Source organism: Neltuma alba, unplaced genomic scaffold, assembly GCF_004799145.2.
Source record: "Neltuma alba isolate B1F8T4 unplaced genomic scaffold, ASM479914v2 tig00013455_pilon, whole genome shotgun sequence".
NCBI lineage: Eukaryota > Viridiplantae > Streptophyta > Magnoliopsida > Fabales > Fabaceae > Neltuma > Neltuma alba.
Genome location: NW_021637694.1, coordinates 42,450 through 59,587, shown reverse-complemented (window position 1 = coordinate 59,587; position 17,138 = coordinate 42,450). Strand labels below are relative to the sequence as shown.

General features: G+C 37.7%; 2 protein-coding genes and 1 pseudogene across 4 annotated transcripts; 1 reads left to right on the top strand and 2 right to left on the bottom strand.

Moving 5' to 3' along the window:
• Nucleotides 1-3: 3 nt before the first annotated feature.
• Nucleotides 4-3,414, top strand: LOC114737457 (cadmium/zinc-transporting ATPase HMA2-like; annotated as a pseudogene).
• A 2,256-nt stretch (nt 3,415-5,670) lies between these two features.
• On the bottom strand, nt 5,671-7,015 carry LOC114737459 (pre-mRNA 3'-end-processing factor FIP1-like). The gene is made up of 2 exons (XM_028925381.1): nt 6,676-7,015; nt 5,671-6,118 (listed from the first exon to the last, which is right to left on the bottom strand). Exons 1-2 carry the CDS (start codon nt 6,905-6,907, stop codon nt 5,958-5,960), a joined length of 393 nt encoding a protein of 130 aa, XP_028781214.1. The 5' UTR covers nt 6,908-7,015; the 3' UTR covers nt 5,671-5,957.
• Nucleotides 7,016-9,552: 2,537 nt separating this feature from the next.
• Nucleotides 9,553-16,607, bottom strand: LOC114737456 (adagio protein 1-like). 3 transcript variants are annotated; one of them, XM_028925378.1, is made up of 3 exons: nt 16,162-16,607; nt 11,107-11,896; nt 9,553-11,016 (listed from the first exon to the last, which is right to left on the bottom strand). In XM_028925378.1, exons 1-3 carry the CDS (start codon nt 16,383-16,385, stop codon nt 10,288-10,290), a joined length of 1,743 nt encoding a protein of 580 aa, XP_028781211.1. In that variant the 5' UTR covers nt 16,386-16,607; the 3' UTR covers nt 9,553-10,287. The 3 variants fall into 3 exon arrangements, with proteins under 3 accessions (XP_028781211.1, XP_028781210.1, XP_028781212.1); XM_028925377.1 differs by having other exon boundaries at nt 9,553-11,896; nt 16,162-16,606; XM_028925379.1 differs by lacking the exon at nt 16,162-16,607 and adding an exon at nt 13,817-13,889 and having other exon boundaries at nt 9,553-11,896.
• Between the last annotated feature and the right edge of the window lie 531 nt (nt 16,608-17,138).

Below are 17,138 nucleotides of genomic sequence, written 5' to 3'. Positions count from 1 at the left end.
TTTGCTGAGACTGGGGAACAAGTTGATGTCAATGAAGTTAAGATCAACACTGTCCTTGCAGTCAAGGCTGGTGATTCTATTCCTCTTGATGGTGTTGTCGTCGAAGGGAAATGTGAAGTCGACGAAAAAATGTTGACAGGAGAGTCATTCCCTGTCACCAAAGAGCTGGGTTCAACAGTTTGGGCAGGCACTATTAATCTAAATGGTTAAGCATCTTCTTTTCTTTTGGATTCCCTTTTTAACTTCATTTCTTAGAGAAATTCTTTGTCTTAAGTTTGAACATATTTCTGTCTAGGTTATATCAGTGTGAAAACAACTGCATTGGCAAAAGACACAGCAGTGGCAAGAATGACAAAGCTTGTTGAAGAGGCTCATGGCAGAAAATCCAGAGCTCAAAGACTCATAGATACCTGTGCAAAGTACTATGTGCCTGGTCTGTGAGCTTTTGGTTTCAAATTTTGGTCTAAAAATTTGCTAGAGACCTCTTAGAGTATTAGTTCAACTCAAAACCTTAAGAAGATACTTAAATAATACTCGATTTTAGCTACACGATAAATGGATTAATATAAACTATAAGACAACCTCTCACCCCAAGCTACCTAATAGCATAGATTTGAACTCCTGAGATATAAGCATTTGATCATAAAAGTTCTAATATCATGCCAAAAATCACTTTCTGATTCTTCCTGCTGCTTCAGACTCATGATTTGACGAGTGAAAGCAAAATACTTTCACCAGCAAGTCACAAGTTCAAGAGGCTGCCAGAGACAATTTAAACTAGTCTTTTCCTTCTCCAATAAAAACAAATGCATAATTTTTAGGGCTCAACGCCCACATAATTGGATTGTTAACATAATTTCCTCCACATATCATGTTTTCATTATAGAACCTAGCAACATAAACCTATAAAACTTTACTTAATTCTAGTGCTTATATTTATCTATTATGCAGCAGTATCATAGTCCATTGACTAACCATTCAGAAAGCATTTTCACTGATTTCAAGCTAAATTGCAGGGGTTTTCTTGATATCAGTTGGCGTTGCTGTGATTCCCATAGCATTAAGGGTTCCCAACATTAAGTATTGGTGTCACATGGCTATTGTGGTTTTAGTAAGTGCATGCCCTTGTGCTCTTATCCTCTCCACACCTGTCACAATCTTCTGTGCCCTCACAAAAGCTGCCAAAGTGGTTGCTTCTTAAAGGTGGAGATTATGTAGAAGCGCTTGCTGGGATTAAGATTCTGGCCTTTGATAAGACGGGCACTTTAACAAAAGGGGAGTTCAGTGTCACAGATTTTTCTGCTGTTGGAGATGATATTAGCATTCCACTGTTACTTTACTGGTAAGTCCTACCAATCAGGCAAAAACATGCTATTACATTGGATCTGGAAAATATACAGTTGGTTATAATTGTCATTTAGACCTATTGGAGTCTATTTAGTTTTCCTCAATCTGGTCTATCTAAGAACCTCTTAATTGAAAAACCTTTTAGGGTTGCTAGCATTGAGAGTAAATCAAGTCACCCTATGGCAGCTGCGTTATTGGATTATGGAAGGCTACATGGTATCAAACCAATCCCTGAAAATGTGAAGGATTTTCAGAATTTTCCAGGGGAAGGAGTTTATGGTAAAATCGATGGGAAAGATGTTTATATTGGCAACAGGAAAATATGTGTGAGAGCCGGCTGCCAAAGTGGTACAAATAACAATGTCGTTCAAGCTTCAAACATCATGTCTTTTAGAAGTTCATATTATGAATATATTTATGTAACTTAATGACCTTTATTATTGTTCAATTCAAATATCGGGATGCAGAGTTTCTAAGCAAGGAAGAAAGAAATGGTTATATATGCAGTGGATCAACTCTAGTTGGATTGTTCACCCTATCAGATACATGTAGATCTGGAGCTTTAGAGGCAATAGAAAGCTGAAGTCATTAGGCGTTAAATCAGCGATGCTGACCGGAGATAGCACTCATGCTGCTACGCTTGTTCAGACTCAGGTATGCCTATAGTAATCTACATTTGACTTGTGATGGAGACTTGATAGCCACAATGAACAATATGGAATGCTTAAGTCCCACAATCAAGTAATATGGGATGTTTAAAGGGTATTTAAGTGGATTGGTTCGCACATCTTAATAGCTACTTAGCTGGCTTTCCGGGTAGGCTTTCTCCTCCTACTTAGGTACCCAACACTCTATGTGACTTGCTGTAAATATACATTAAACTAATGGTTCACTTGCTTCTTGCAGCTGAATCATGCTCTAGGCATAGTTCATGCAGAGCTTCTACCACATGAAAAGGCAGTGATCATAGAAAATTTCAAGAAAGATGGGTTGACAGCCATGATTGGAGACGGTATAAACGACGCTCCAGCATTAGCCACAGCTGATGTGGGCATCTCAATGGGAATCTCGGGTTCAGCTCTGGCAGTAGAGACAGGGCACGCAATTCTCATGTCAAACGACATCAGGAAGATACCTGAAGCCATTCATCTGGCAAGAAGAACTTTCAGAAAGCTCGTTCAGAATGTCGTTTTCTCCATTGTCACAAAGGGTTTGATCCTAGCTTTGGCACTAGCAGGATACCCACTGGTTTGGCTCGCCGTTTTGACTGATGTTGGAACCTGCTTGCTTGTGATTCTCAACAGCATGTTACTTCTGAACGAGAAAAAAACACAAGAACAAAAACGTACCCAGTAAACCCAAATACGGGTTGTTCACAAAGGATAAGAACGAGCCATTACTTGAAAAGCAAACTGATTGTGGAGAAGGATGCTGTAGCAATTTCTCCCGTGAAGTGACCATTCCAAGTACCGCAACTGCATGCAAAAAAGCTTGTTGTTCAGATTCTGGGCCTTCGAATCTGAGCTTGCTGGAGGAAGGCCACTGTGGGAAAGTGGTGTCAGACGATTGTCGAAGGTCAGAAACTTGCAATAATGGGTGTTGTGGCAAAGTAAGGGGCGAGGAGGAGTCTTCATGCAGAAAGAAGAGAAGTTGTAGCTCAGATTGTTGCCAGCTGCAGAACACAGAAGTGAAGGTTACTACAGAGAAGTGTGGGAGTCAACAATGCTGCAAACAATCCAGGAAGATGTGCTGCGTTGATAGGGTTAACATGCCAGAAATTGTTACTGAGTGATAATGCTCTGTGATGAGAATGAGAGTTATGTGAATATTTCCCACTCGCTCCACCAGGTATTGTTAAGTAAGACCAAGCTCAAAATCAGTGGCAGTATTCACAACTACGGAGCACGAGCAGCGACGGGGAAAGGAAACTCTGAAGGATTTGATCATTCCACTCCATGTCTCTCTTTGAATAATGGGTGACACAAAAGTGGTTTGTTCTGTGATATAGAATGCGCACACATTAAGTATTTAACAACTTCAATAATTGAAATGGTTTTCCCAATGGAATTCTTTTTTTGGACAAAAAAGGTATATGGGTCAACGATAATATGATGCCGATGACCACTTGGTAATAGCATAAGCCCAGTTCCAAAGTTTGTTTCACTTGTCCAACAGCTCAAGCCCCAAATTATGGATGAGAACCCTCATTATAATTAGAAAGCCATTGACCAACAAGCGTTTGGCTTAACTGCCAGGGAGTTTCATCAATTTAACTGGAAGTCTAGAGTTTGAATCTTTGAAATGCTACAGCAATAAATACGCAGTAGGCAAGCCAAAAATACCAGATAGTCCAATCCAAAAAGAGAGAGAAAGAAAGGCATTCCATTTTTGTTTTCTAGGGACTTTAGTATATGCATACATTTCACTTTTCATATGAAAAGGTATGCTAAATCATTTGTCCCATTTTATTTTGCATGTTAGGAAAATCTAAAGTCAAAATAATCATTGATTCTTAATAATCGAATAATTGTTAGGCAGAACACATCCGGTCATTCTGATTTTGTTGTCGTACAGCTAAACGGGCAACCCCATGCCTGTGATCCACCCCAACTTGACGTATTAGCCTGACCTGATTTTTGTTTTTTTTTTAAAAAAAATAATTTGGCGCGGCCCAGCCCACTCCTTGATGGCAATAGGAAGTTCAAAAAATATCCTTATATTAACAACTACCATTTATGTCGTGTCATATTAACAGCTACCTTTTCTAAAATGGGTATCAAAGTATCAATTTCCTATAGCTAATGATATTATAGCTTAGTGGCATAAAAGCTTTTCTATGATGTTATGGATACCATCTCATTTGTAATTGCTTGCCTCTTTTTTTTTCAAAAAAAAAAAAAAGCCTCCAGGTACCCGAATATTATCCTCCCTATCTTTTTGCACTTGACAGTTTTCAATGCTCTTGTCTGTTTATAATAATTCAATTCATCAGAAACTTGATCCTAAAGTTGTCAAATACATCTATGTGGGGTACTCTTTGAACAGCATAGAGTTCAAATGATGTCCATCAACCAAATAATTATATGTTTCATCGAATGAATCTTGCCTTGAAAAACAAACTTCTTTCCTCCCAAGACTCTTCAAGGAAGGAACATAGATGAAGGAATCTTGGGATCGCCAATTCCAGACTTCGCCATTACCTACATTATCTATGTCTTCATACCCACGGAGAACATCCTCCTTTAGAGGAGATCCACCTCGCCTTGTGATGCCAGATACACACGTCATCTACTGTAAAAACTCTTATGAACAAGGTTCGCAGAGTCTGGCTTTGTCAAATTCCAGAGATAAGAAAATAACATTTCGCCCAAAATAAAGAAAAAGAAAAGAAAATGACATATCCTCAGTAACAACCAAACGGGAGAAATTAGCTTAGTCATGGACGAGCAAATTATTCCGCAATCATAAATCATACATAAAAAAAATGCATTAGATAATATTGCCAGCCTTAGAAGGCAAATATTGGTTTTCTTCTCTTCCCTCATGATTACAAATACAGCAACATTTCTAGGTACACAGCTCGACCTTAGATTAGAGGTTGCTAAGTGAGATAAAAGAACAATAAATTCTAACTTCGACATTACTTGATAATAAGATTACACGGATCAGACTCAGCTTTTTGGGGTTGGAAAACAACCGAAGAAATCATATCAATAGCAGTCGGTCAAAAAACCCAGACATGCCAGACCCTCTTGTTCTACAGCACAAGTAAGAAGGCACAATAAGTATACTCAAAATGAGAATTTTCATATCCCACACTCGGAAAATCCTGCACACCAACACCAGGCACCAACTGCAGGTTATGGAAGGCACATATTTTAAGGAAAAAAATATTCAGAAGTAAAGACATTACTGGCCCGCCAATGCATGTTATGCACCCTGTACTTTGCTTGATATTTCTTTTGCTTTCATATCCCCTTTTCCTGCAGAGAATAAGCCTCAAAAGAATTCAAAAATCAGAATATAATGTGCAGTGATGACCTAATAAAATCATGTCAATAAGCCAAATCATATGAATGTTCTGGTTCAAATTTACACCCCAGTTATAAACCACAATGATCAGTTGAATCAGTGCAAGATGCAGGGACCATTTACAAGCCATGGTTATTTAAAAATGATTTATACCGTTCCTCTATTTACTTTTCGTTTGTGAACCTTAAGATGACAAAGCCGTTCAATTGGAGGCATAACCTCTCCCTCATATTAAACTGAAAGGCCTTAGCTATGCCCTCTTTCCAATATTGGAACTTAAAACCCATCATGAACTGTATGACCACCTTTTCACCTCAAGCAAGCAGAGGGACAACTTTGAGAATCTACCCGCTCCTCTAAATGAGCTCAGATTATTATGAGGACTACAGTGTATCGCAAGAGGGACAAAAGTAATACTATATCTCCCTACCCACCCTTTATAGCCCTACAACCATCACTGAATCCTCCATAGCAACATAGCATAACATTTTCAGTACCCAAATTCCGAGAGCAGTTTCGCTGCTCATCACTTTGAAACAAGGTAATGAAAGAACATCCAGATTTCAAAGCCTTGCATGCTATCGGAAAAAGCTTACATCGATTTTGAACACTAATATTTTAGAAATAAATGAATTGCTCACCATTCCCTTGCTCTCATAATAATCATCAAGCGCCCACTGGTACTTGGATTGGTTCAAGCCAAACCAGCGTGCTAAATGGTCATCCAAACTTGAGTGCACTGTCAAATTGAACAAGAGAATCAAACAAAATGTCGTATCCATCGTTATGTAATAGGGTACGAAATCATCACTAAAACAAGCAACGCATTTAGTGTTCTTGTTCCGAGACCAATACTCAATTACACAATCTCACGCGGTGTTCATTTTGACGACTTCTACCCAAAAAAAAAAAAAAAAGAACCTGAGAAGACAGAATCCAGGGTTTCCTTTACTAGCACATCTTGAAGATAAATGGGTAACAAAACTTAGTTTATCTGTTTTCATACCCAAAAAATAGTGGGAAAAGAACTCAGATATTCAACACTAGGAGAAACTATAGTTACGACTGAATTATGAGCAGCATTGCAGAAAATATGTAAAACATAATTAACAGCTAAAAAGAGCCAAAATAACGTCCTGGCAAACCCAAAACAAAATGATTGCAAGAATAGTGAAATGTAAAAATTATGGAAGAAAGACAAAATAGCTAATAACTATGTAAAACAAAGACAAAATCAAGCAAAAATTGTTCAACATGCCAAGACAAGTCCAGGTCATGTCCATTACGACAACATACCAGTCTGCACCTTATTAACCGCATTCTTGAAAAGCCCCGAGACGGAACCAGCATCAACAGAAGGCTTGTGAAAGACCTGGGGCGGAGGCTGAACCGGAGGAGGCGAGATCTTCTTGGGGGAGTCGAAAACGGGGTCGGAGGGCTTGGGGGTAGAAGGCGGCGTCATGAAAACAGTGTAAGGGCCAATTTTGCCTATGACAGGTGGAGGAATAGATTCCTTGTTGATAGGCATTGTTTGATTGAAGGATTGAAACTGACGGAGATTGGAGAGAATCAGAAGAGATTTTGGAATTGAGATAGGGAAGACGAAAGAGGAAGCCGAAGTGAGAACTGAGAGAAGGGAGTGAACGCACTGAACTGTACACCGCACGCTGCTCCAAGTGGGGCGGATCGTTGTCGTGCTTTTGTTTTTCCATTGGTTGTCCCCACCTCAAGGGTAAGTTTGGAAGTTTACAATTCTTCCTGATGCTTTTCATCGAGAAAACCATGCCCATGCATTTACAATCCTACCGTCGTTATTATAAATTTTAAATAGTTGATTTATAAAATTAAAAAAAATTAATAAATTAAAATATTTTTATTTTTAAATATATTCTTATAAATTTTAAATATGCATAAAAAACGTGATAAGAGGGTATGGTAGAGAGAAAATAAATAATTAAAGACAAAAATAAAAAAATACATTAAATATTTAGACAAACTCCAAATTGAATCTTATAAAATAGATTATGCTCCTATTCAAATTTGAAACTTATAAACAGTACCAAAAGGAGTATCATGCTTAATAAGGTCTACTTAAATTGAATATATTAAGAAAACTAGTTAAATTAATTATTTGTCAAAATATATGTTACTATTTATAAAATATCCTCTTAAATCATTTATATTGAAACTAAATATTGGTATAAATTTTCTTAACATAATCAATATGGATATTTTAGACAAAATAGATTGAAATATCATATTTAATATTAAACTTAACTGCAAACTAATTTTATATTAGACAATAAATTAAAGTTACAGAAACAATTAATGATATAAACATAGAGCTAATAGAGCAAAGTTCCAAAAAAAAAAACAAGTATAGATATGAAATTAAAAATAGAAAAACGTATAAGTACGAAAAAAAAATGAAAATATTATCTATATCCTCATAGCTTAGTTTTTCTTCTTTTGATTTTGAAAAAAGAAATTAATTTTTTTGCCACGAAATTAAATGGCGGTGGATTTCCAGGTTTCTGAATAATACGACTGAAAATTTGTTGTTTTCCTCTTCCAGTTGTCACCTTTTAACCTTTTCCAGAATTCCAGTTGCAAAATTTGAAAGATGAATTCATTAGAAACTATTTTGCACGATAATTAATGTGCTTTTGAAAAACTATATTTATAATTTATAATATGCTTCCCTATAATTATCAATTTTGAAAATGAAAATTGCAATGATAGCTTGGACCTTGGAGGGTAGAATCTATGGCTCATTTACTGTTTGCTTCCCTGAGAATAAAGGCATCTTAGAGAACTTGGAAGTGGGAGAAAACAAAGTTCAAAAGGCTCCCTTTGGCATCTGAAGCGTTTTACAGAGAAATGGGGTGAAAATGAGCTCAAAAAATGAGTTTAATATGATAATAGAATTTATATATATTTTTTATTTAGTATATGTAAATAGTAAGTGTGAAAAAAAGAGAAACGTGTCTAAAAAATTTTTTACTAATTATGAAAATAAATTCATTATAGTAAATACAACTCGATCCAGTCTTACAAATTCCAAATAAGTCTTGTTTAGTCCCACTTTTTAGTATTGAAGATGTATAATAATTTATTAGTGGTTGCTTATTAAGTTAAATAAAAACAGTTTAACTTTGGAAATAGAAAGGCAGGGTCCAGAGAGACCAAAAAAGAAGAAAAGTGCAAGAAAAGGAAAGCATCGTTTCAAAAGCACTCTTCGGAAAAGTTAGTGAGGCATTTCATGTTTGATGGCATTTGCATTGACAAAGAAAGCCTATACATTTTGCTGGCACCATCACAAGAAATAGTGGGAATCCACACCCAACACACACTTTATTATTATTATTATTTTTCCAAAGGCAAACTTCATTCTACTGAGTCACAAATCAATTAAACATAATTTTAAGCACCCCAGTTTCTTCATTTTGTTCCAATCAATTCCCTCCGAATACTATATGATAAAAATTAATATTTTAAATAAAATATGTTATATTATTAAACATGTTGAAGGTCTTTATAAAGTAAAAAGTCCAAAACTCTAGACTTCACTATTCTCAACAGATCAAATTTATATTTCACCCCAAAAAGAATATATTCCTCCGGTCCTTAATATAAGACTCAATTGTTGAGTTAGTTTTAATCCTAAATATAAGACCTATTTCTCATATTTATCAATTTTCTCTAAATTACCCTTATGGATACTCTCTTAACCATAATCAAATAGAAGAGGAAGATGAGGTATTAAAAAAGATAATTATGGTTTTTGTAGGAAAAATATATCACTTTTCTTATAATTAACTAGCTTACCTAACTTCCTTAATCTAGTCAAATTAGTTAAATGAGTCTTATATTAAGAACCGGAGGAGTAGTTAACATGAGTCTCATACTTTATACTCAAACATAGATTTAGTTGTATTATCTTACCAAAAAATAAATAAATTAAGTTGCAATATCCATCATTTATGAAGAGTATCAATCTATACATTTTTCATCATATATGGATTTATAGATCGGTTTCACCAATTATGCAAATCCTACTATGTGGTGTTCATCCTGCAAGAATAAGATTCGAGACTATTCAGATATGCTGTGTGAGAAAATAAATAAATTATACACTTCTGAACATATTGGTTAGAAAATGAAAAATAAAAATCAAACTTCTTTTCCAGCCTGAGGCTGGGCAGAAAATCGAATAAATCCATTCCAATGGAGGTCCAAATGGTTTGACAATTTGGGGGTGGGGGGGGGGGGGTAACAAAAGAGAAGGCACAATCAAATAAGAGTTCCAAATTATTTATACACACACTGAAACCATAAGAGGTTAGGCTGCAGCAGTCCTCCAGAGCTGCACTAAGAAGTCCAAATCTGAGCCATCCACAATCCATTTTGCAGCCGACAAAATGTAGAAACTTTGTTTCATACAATAGACCCAATTACGTTACTATGAACATGCAACTTTTTTTTTTTCTCCTTTGGTTTTCACGGTTCAAATTACAGGACTTAAACAGGAACAAGACACGTTAAATCAAGTCAGAAGCTACCCTAATACGCTACCTACTTGTTATCAGACACTACTAATCTATTCAGGAAGAATAATTCATTGTGCGTACTGAAGGGCAAAGTCTCACACAACCTCAAAAAACAAACACGGTCTCATGTCCCTCATTCAAAGTTCCCTTGCCAGAACCGGTTCAACCTTAAATGAAAAACGCATTGAGCACACAACGTAATACAAAAGTTCTGACCAGAGCATTGCTTGTCAAGTCATCAGTGACCAACCCAACCTTTAGCCGCCAACCGATGCTCATAGTGATTTTCACATTTTCTGAATAGAGCCTCCTGATAGTCCCTTCATTACACCTAGCAATTTGTCCATTAACAGAATAGCTAATTTACAGAACTTGCCAGAGAAAGCTCATGGAGCTCGCCTAGCATCCATTCCTCTCCAGTTTGGCCACCCAGTACAATAGCTCTTGTCCCTCCAACAACACACGTGCTGTGTCCCCAAGCAAATCTAGGAGGGCGTCCTGGTACATTCAGTATTCTCCATGTAGGTTTCTCTTCGGTGGGGTCCAGGATGTAAAGCTGGGAAGCAGAGTGAAGACCTGCAACAGATCCACCAAATATCAGGATTCTCCCACCCGGGAGACTAACCGCAACATGATCAAGTCTAGGAGGGGGAGCTATGCCCCCAGGATTCCCAGCACCGGGCATTCCACTCCCAGTTACACATCTCCAACATGGTTCCTCCTCACTTAAGTCCATGGTGAATACATCACTGGAACGAAACCTCAGAGGCCCACTCTTAGCAAGACCTCCAAACATTAGTATTTTCCTCCCCCCATAAACAGATAGTGTGTGCCCTAGGCGAGAAGGTGGAGTCCATGCCACAGGTATCTCTCTCCACACTGGTTTCTCCATAGACAGGTCAAGGAGGAATGTGTCACTCAAAAGTACTCCAGAATCTGCACAGCCACCAGAAACTATTAGCTTGGTACCATCAAGAGTACAGGAGCTGTGCCATGATCTTGGAAGCGGAGGTGCCAATCCAGATATTTCACGCCAAGTAGGAGGCTTCGCATCCAGGTCCAGCACAAAGACGTCATTGAGCAAGCCCTGCCTTCCACAGCCTCCAAATACAACCAAATTAGAACCATTTACACAGGAAATTGTGTGGCCCCAACGACCAGGAGGAGGAGAACTCACCTGGACGTGTTGCCACTCCGGATTTTTTGAGTTTAGATCCAGCACAAAGGTGTCATTCATAGGCTGCATATTGACACCTTCACCACCAAATAAGACTACCCTATTACCAACAGCACAGGCACTAAAATTACAGCGTGAGGGTTCAACAGCACCTCCAACAGTCAGCTTTCTCCATGCTGCGGCTTCAAGAGTAGTCAACTCTCTTGCCAGCCGAACCCATCCAAGTCTCCTTGCACCAGGCACAGTCTCTAAAACACGTGTAGTTTCACTACCCCATGCATTTTGACACACCATTCTCCAAAGACTTTCATTTTTTGTCAGTTCATATAATTGCCTGCAGACAGAGCTAACAGAAGCAATATCTCTTGGAGTTAGGCGGGAAAGTATCTTGAGAGATATTACCTCATCACTCAATTGCAGAATCCCACAAACTCCACGAGATACATTACGGTCCCCCACTGAAAGGGGACTCAACGTTGAAAGAGCAGTACGAAATTTATCAGATGACTTGGCAGATTCCTTCATTGCAGGAGCCAGTACAGGACCAAGATCAATATTTGCCTCTGTGAAGAACTGGATTCCAATGACATGTGTTATTGTCTCATCATCTCCATATATAGGTGTCAGCCGCAATCTGTTCATCAGTGGAGATCCATCTTTCCTAAAGTTTAATAACTCACCTTGGAACTCAATCCCCTCATCAAGACACCTCCTAATTTCAGAAACTACAGCAGAGTCCACCAATGGATGCCTTCTTTTAGCAAATGGACCACGACACTGCAGGAATCGGCTGCAAAACATTGGGGAATAATTAAAATAAAGCCACGTTCATTTAGCATCACCTCGTAAGAGACTCAAGTGAACAAACAATGCCAAGGAGGCATTAGGTATTGTTTAATTTATCATATGAAAATCCCCATCCATTCTTTTCTTTCCTTTATTTCCCTTGAGGAGGTATTCAGTTCAGAATACCTTTTTTAATTCACAAAGAACATCAGTTCATAAAAACTACTACGCAGAGAAAAAGGCAAGTCTGTAAACATGAACTATCAGTTCAATAGGACACATGAGCCCTCAGGAGCTACCAGCCAGGAAAAATGTATTATTTTGAAAATCCTTACCCATGACAGTAGTTCAATAAAAACAATTTTGAAAATCCTTACCCATGACAGTAGTTCAATAAAAACAAGCATAAGACATTCTCACAATTACTATAAAGAGATTATATCCATCTCTTTTAACTTCCAAATGCAAGGTTTGCTCCTTAATCATGAAGCACAGGACAAGGTAACTGTAAACAGATATCAATTCCCACATTGCCCATATCCCACCAAGTGATGTCAGCTACATTAATCATACATCGTTAGTGTGCTCTATCGGCAACCTACTCCTCCAATATACCATTCATCAATAGACACACAATGACACACACACACAGACACACAAAATAAAAATTAAATACCATTGTTCTGAATACCTCCAATTTATAACCAACATCAAAGATGAGCGTCTTAATATCTACAATTCACGAGATGTATAGCTTGAAATGGATGCTCACAGTTCTCATCATTATGGTATTGCCCAAATCTAGAATTTCAAGGTTCTAGAGACTAATAAGAAGCGTGTCACAACATATACCAAAACAGCTCTTGCAATAAGGAGCACGAAGCAAAATGAATGTCCCATCATGGCTGTCAAACTTGAACCAATGCAGATTTGAAATGTGATTAATTTCCCTAACAAAGCGACTTCTAATAAAAACATAAACTCTTGAAGGATTAAGGACCCATACAAGAACTCAATGAAACTATAGCAAACAGGTTATATAGGTGTTTACAGACGTAACAAAAGATTATTTGCCACATGGGAGATCTACATTGAAGCACTATTTAGAAAGTAGAAATTCAACATACCCATAGGAACCAACACATTGATAAACCCTAAATAAATACATACCCAAGACTAAGAAAGACAAGATAAAAATGCATCACAACTGGTAAGTATGAAAGAGAAACAGGATAGTAAGGTTGTAGCATATCTAATGAGTCATTAATTAATATCCAGTCTCAATTAATCATGAGCAGAGAGCTTGACAGAAAAATGCACAACTACTGGCCCCAACAAATCTAACCAGAGAAAGATCTCATTCATATTCATAATCAATAATAATATTCATAGTTATGAATATAAAAAATAGAACAAGCCTGGCAAAAAAGACTCATTAATAATAAAAGAAAAAATTCCTTTTAAAACATGAAATCAAAAGCCATATGCCAGAATGTAGACAAAAATTCAAAACTAATAGATCTTAGGAGGAGAAAAACTTCCTCCTGATAATCAAAATATTGCGTGAAGAGATGCATAAAAGACATCTGCCATGCAAACAGGACCCTACAGACTCTGGGAAAAAGGAAAATGCTGATGAATTTTACACTCACTCAGAAGCAGTTGTGAAGCATAGAAATTTGATCTCACATAAATATAACCACCAACCATTATTATCATCAAACAAGACGCTATACAAATATATCACTAGTTATGAAATCTAAGGCTGAAATTCCTTTCAGATGAGGAATGTAAGAATATAGCATCGACTGTAACCCAGCCCAACTGTGAATCCCATGCATGCTAGATCAGTAGGAAAAAGTGTAGTAATTATTTAATGTGAAAATTAAGCAAGATGTGCTGAGGAGATGCGAGGCAAACCCACTGATCATAAGAAATTCCCAAACAATTTTCTCCACAACAGGCTGGAATCATCACACCGCAGAAAGATGATTGGCATTTGAAAACTTCCTAATAGATGAAATAAAAGCTTGGAGACAGCGACTTATGACATAAACAAGCCGCAGCAGTTCGTTAATACTAATTCCATTAAGTGAAGCCAGTCAAATAAAAAAGTGCAAAACAAATTTGCAAGTGCAAATCCAGAACATCAGGAAAACTAGAAAAATTATTGAGCCAAGATACCAAGAGTACAAATCAAACCACAAATTTCTATATCATTAGAGTTCCTTCGGTCATATTCCAATAATTGAGAGCCATAAGGTCAGGACTAAAGGGCTCAGACTTTACAGCAGAGTACTTAGGGTTAGGGGGTGTTTGGACTAGCTTTTTGAAAGTGATTATGCGGATTTCGAGGTAAATATGACTTGCATGAAAGCACTTTTTTTAAGTGCTTTTTGATGGTTCCCAAACACCTTAGGAAACAGGAAAGCATTAAGCAAGGTAGAAATCAATACAAGCAGGGCAAAAGAGCTGAAAGAGAGGACTCCTCTAACTGCAAATCACCTGACAGCCGGGTGTGGGAATCATCACCCACAGGCCACACTTGCAGAGAACAAAGATTGAGCAAAATACCATATACATGAATTTCCCGAGAAAGCTTTAGTGCTATTATTAACCTTCATCCTAACTATTACGATGACCCGTCTCCTAATCTCTATATTCCACAGGAATGTTGTTCCAAGTGAAAATCACACAACCATTTAGCCAGAAGAAATTTTCCTTACACGGAAAATTATTAACCCAAGGCCTCACATGCTTTATCTTACAAAACACTTCCAAACTTATCAATAATCCCCTTCGTGAGCATCATAAAGTTGACCATTAGCAGCCTCCCACTAAAGCAAAAAATAAATGGGAATAATTTACAGACAAGTCTAACAAGGGCAACTTGCCCCACCCCTGAAAGGAAAATAAACCTCCTTGCTGTTATCAAGAATCGTTAGAATGCTTGGGTCACTATGTTCCCAAGAAACCAGTGGGTCAAGGAACACCACCCCAATGCACCTCAAAACACATATGAGGCCACTGTGAAATCTCACAACCAGCCAGGTTAGTTAAAGCACCAGCGCTCAACTTTTATACCTGACTTCGTGATGAATATAGGGTCTCACACGGTATCTAGCAGGATCTTTCATCACTAAAAGGGATATGGCTATGCATGGTCAAATTTTCCTAACGATAAATGCCCCTAAAACATCTGGACTAAGAGGAATATAGCAACGCATGGTCAAATTTTCGTGACACCAAATGCCTCTACTGCATCCAGAAAATGCCACTGCCTTCAGATTGTTGGCCCTGCTTAACTCACCAAGGCATAAAGTGATGGGAAATGCTCAATACATAGACTCAATTTCAGTACTAAAAGCTGACTGGATCATAGAAATGACCAAATGCATAATCTCTCTGCTATATCTTATCAATTTGCACTCCAATGTTAAAGGTCCGAACCTTAAATAGTCCGTTTCTTTGATTCTATAATTCTAAAACTCTACATGAATCATAGAAAAGATAAAAATAGTCATGACCAATTCGCAATGAAATGTCATGTTCACTTTCTCCTCAGACCTTGAGCGCCCCCTTAGCAATTCATCTTGAACAGGCTATTTATTCCTTTTTATTGCGGCAGACAGAATATAATAACATTATTAAACTGGACTCATATGCATTATCAAAATGGTCAGCAAGGCATTTCCTACCAATAATTAATATGTTCTCATTTTTTTATATGCCAGAAATAAATTGATATTTTCTCATTTCTTCATATATTCGTAGCAGAGTTAAGTGCCGCCATATCACGCTTAAGGATGCTATCATGCGCACCATGTCAATAAATGGTCCTGTCCATATAGCTGGGAGACCAACCGTGCCTAAACCAAAACGCTATGCCCTTGGCGAAGCAGAACGCTTGAAGCATCATTGCACTGACAATGAGAGAACCAGAATATGGACCCAAGATAAAGGGGGAATAATATAGTTGTCAACGTCCTCCGAAACTAGATAAAAGGGTCTAGGGTTTCAAGCCAGAAACCTGTAGTTGGGTAGGCCTAAACCAAATATCTGATCTAACCGAGACCAACTCGCAGATATGGTGTGGAATTTCATATTCAGACATCAAACATAAAACAAATAACAATTGAAATCCAAGAATAGACACCAAACGCCAATCAATCCCGGCGAAATGCGTCTACAGAACTCATTTCCTGTGAACAACAGCCAGAGCCAAAGGAAAAGCAATTGAGTAAAATTGGGACAAGCTCAAAAACTGACCAGTTGCGACCAAGCACTTCCTCTGCCCGATAGCCAGTGACCATCTCGAACACAGTATTGACATAAATAATAGGGTGGTCAGGCTCGAGAGCATCAGTGACGACGAACCCACAGGGAGTCGTTTGGAGCAAGTTTTCCACCGGAAAGGGAAGTAGGCCACCATCGTTAAACGCGAAGGTCTCCTCATCATCACCGCTTAGATCTGAATTGCTGTCCCACTCCATGTGCCTCGAAGAAGAAGGGGAAAACAAGTTCAACCCATGAATGGAAACAAGGTGAAGCAAAGACGCAGAGAGAGAGAGGCTGGGAAAGGGCTCAGACGTACAGAACGAGCGGTGAGCAACGTTTGGAAATTTGGCTGGGCATGAGATTATTGGAAGAGAAAGAAAGGGCTATTTGTTATTTACATGTGTGCAGGCGCACATACAACACGAACCGCCTTTGGTTTCTTGTAAAAATCTGGAGATCGGACGACCGGTCTTCTTCTTACAGCTCTTCACAATGAACTAGAATAGGCGATCGATTTAGGGGATACGTTGGTCCCACCAGCCAAAGTAAACAAAAATTTATGAGATATTTAGATTTGAAAAATGATACACACACACATATATATATATATATTTGTTGCCATACATATAGGATCATTAATACAATGATCATTTAATAATTAAAAATTATTATTCTAAATATTATTTATATTTACTAATTATTATCAATGAAGAAATTCTCATTACTTGCTGGTCAAAAAAAAAATTCTCATTACTAGACCTTTATCGGGATTTTCCAAACACAAAAATAACTTTCCCAAGTGAGGCACGACATAGGAAGTGTTTGATAATTACTCTAGAAGTGTTTTTGAGCCCCAAATCATAATTTGGGAAGGCTGATTGCCAAACACCCGTTTTTTTTTAAAAAAACCATGGCTTCCGGCAAAATCTTGGTTTTGGCTAGACAAACTATGGTTTGTGAATAAGCAG

Coding starts and splice junctions, on each gene's coding strand:
- LOC114737459 (XM_028925381.1), bottom strand. CDS start 6,907: ATGCCTATCAACAAGGAATCTATTCCTCCACCTGTCATAGGCAAAATT. Junction 6,119..6,675: donor GGTTAATAAGGTGCAGACTG/GTATGTTGTCGT, acceptor TCAATTTGACAG/TGCACTCAAGTTTGGATGAC.
- LOC114737456 (XM_028925377.1), bottom strand. CDS start 16,385: ATGGAGTGGGACAGCAATTCAGATCTAAGCGGTGATGATGAGGAGACC. Junction 11,897..16,161: donor GAAGTGCTTGGTCGCAACTG/GTCAGTTTTTGA, acceptor AATGTTTTGCAG/CCGATTCCTGCAGTGTCGTG.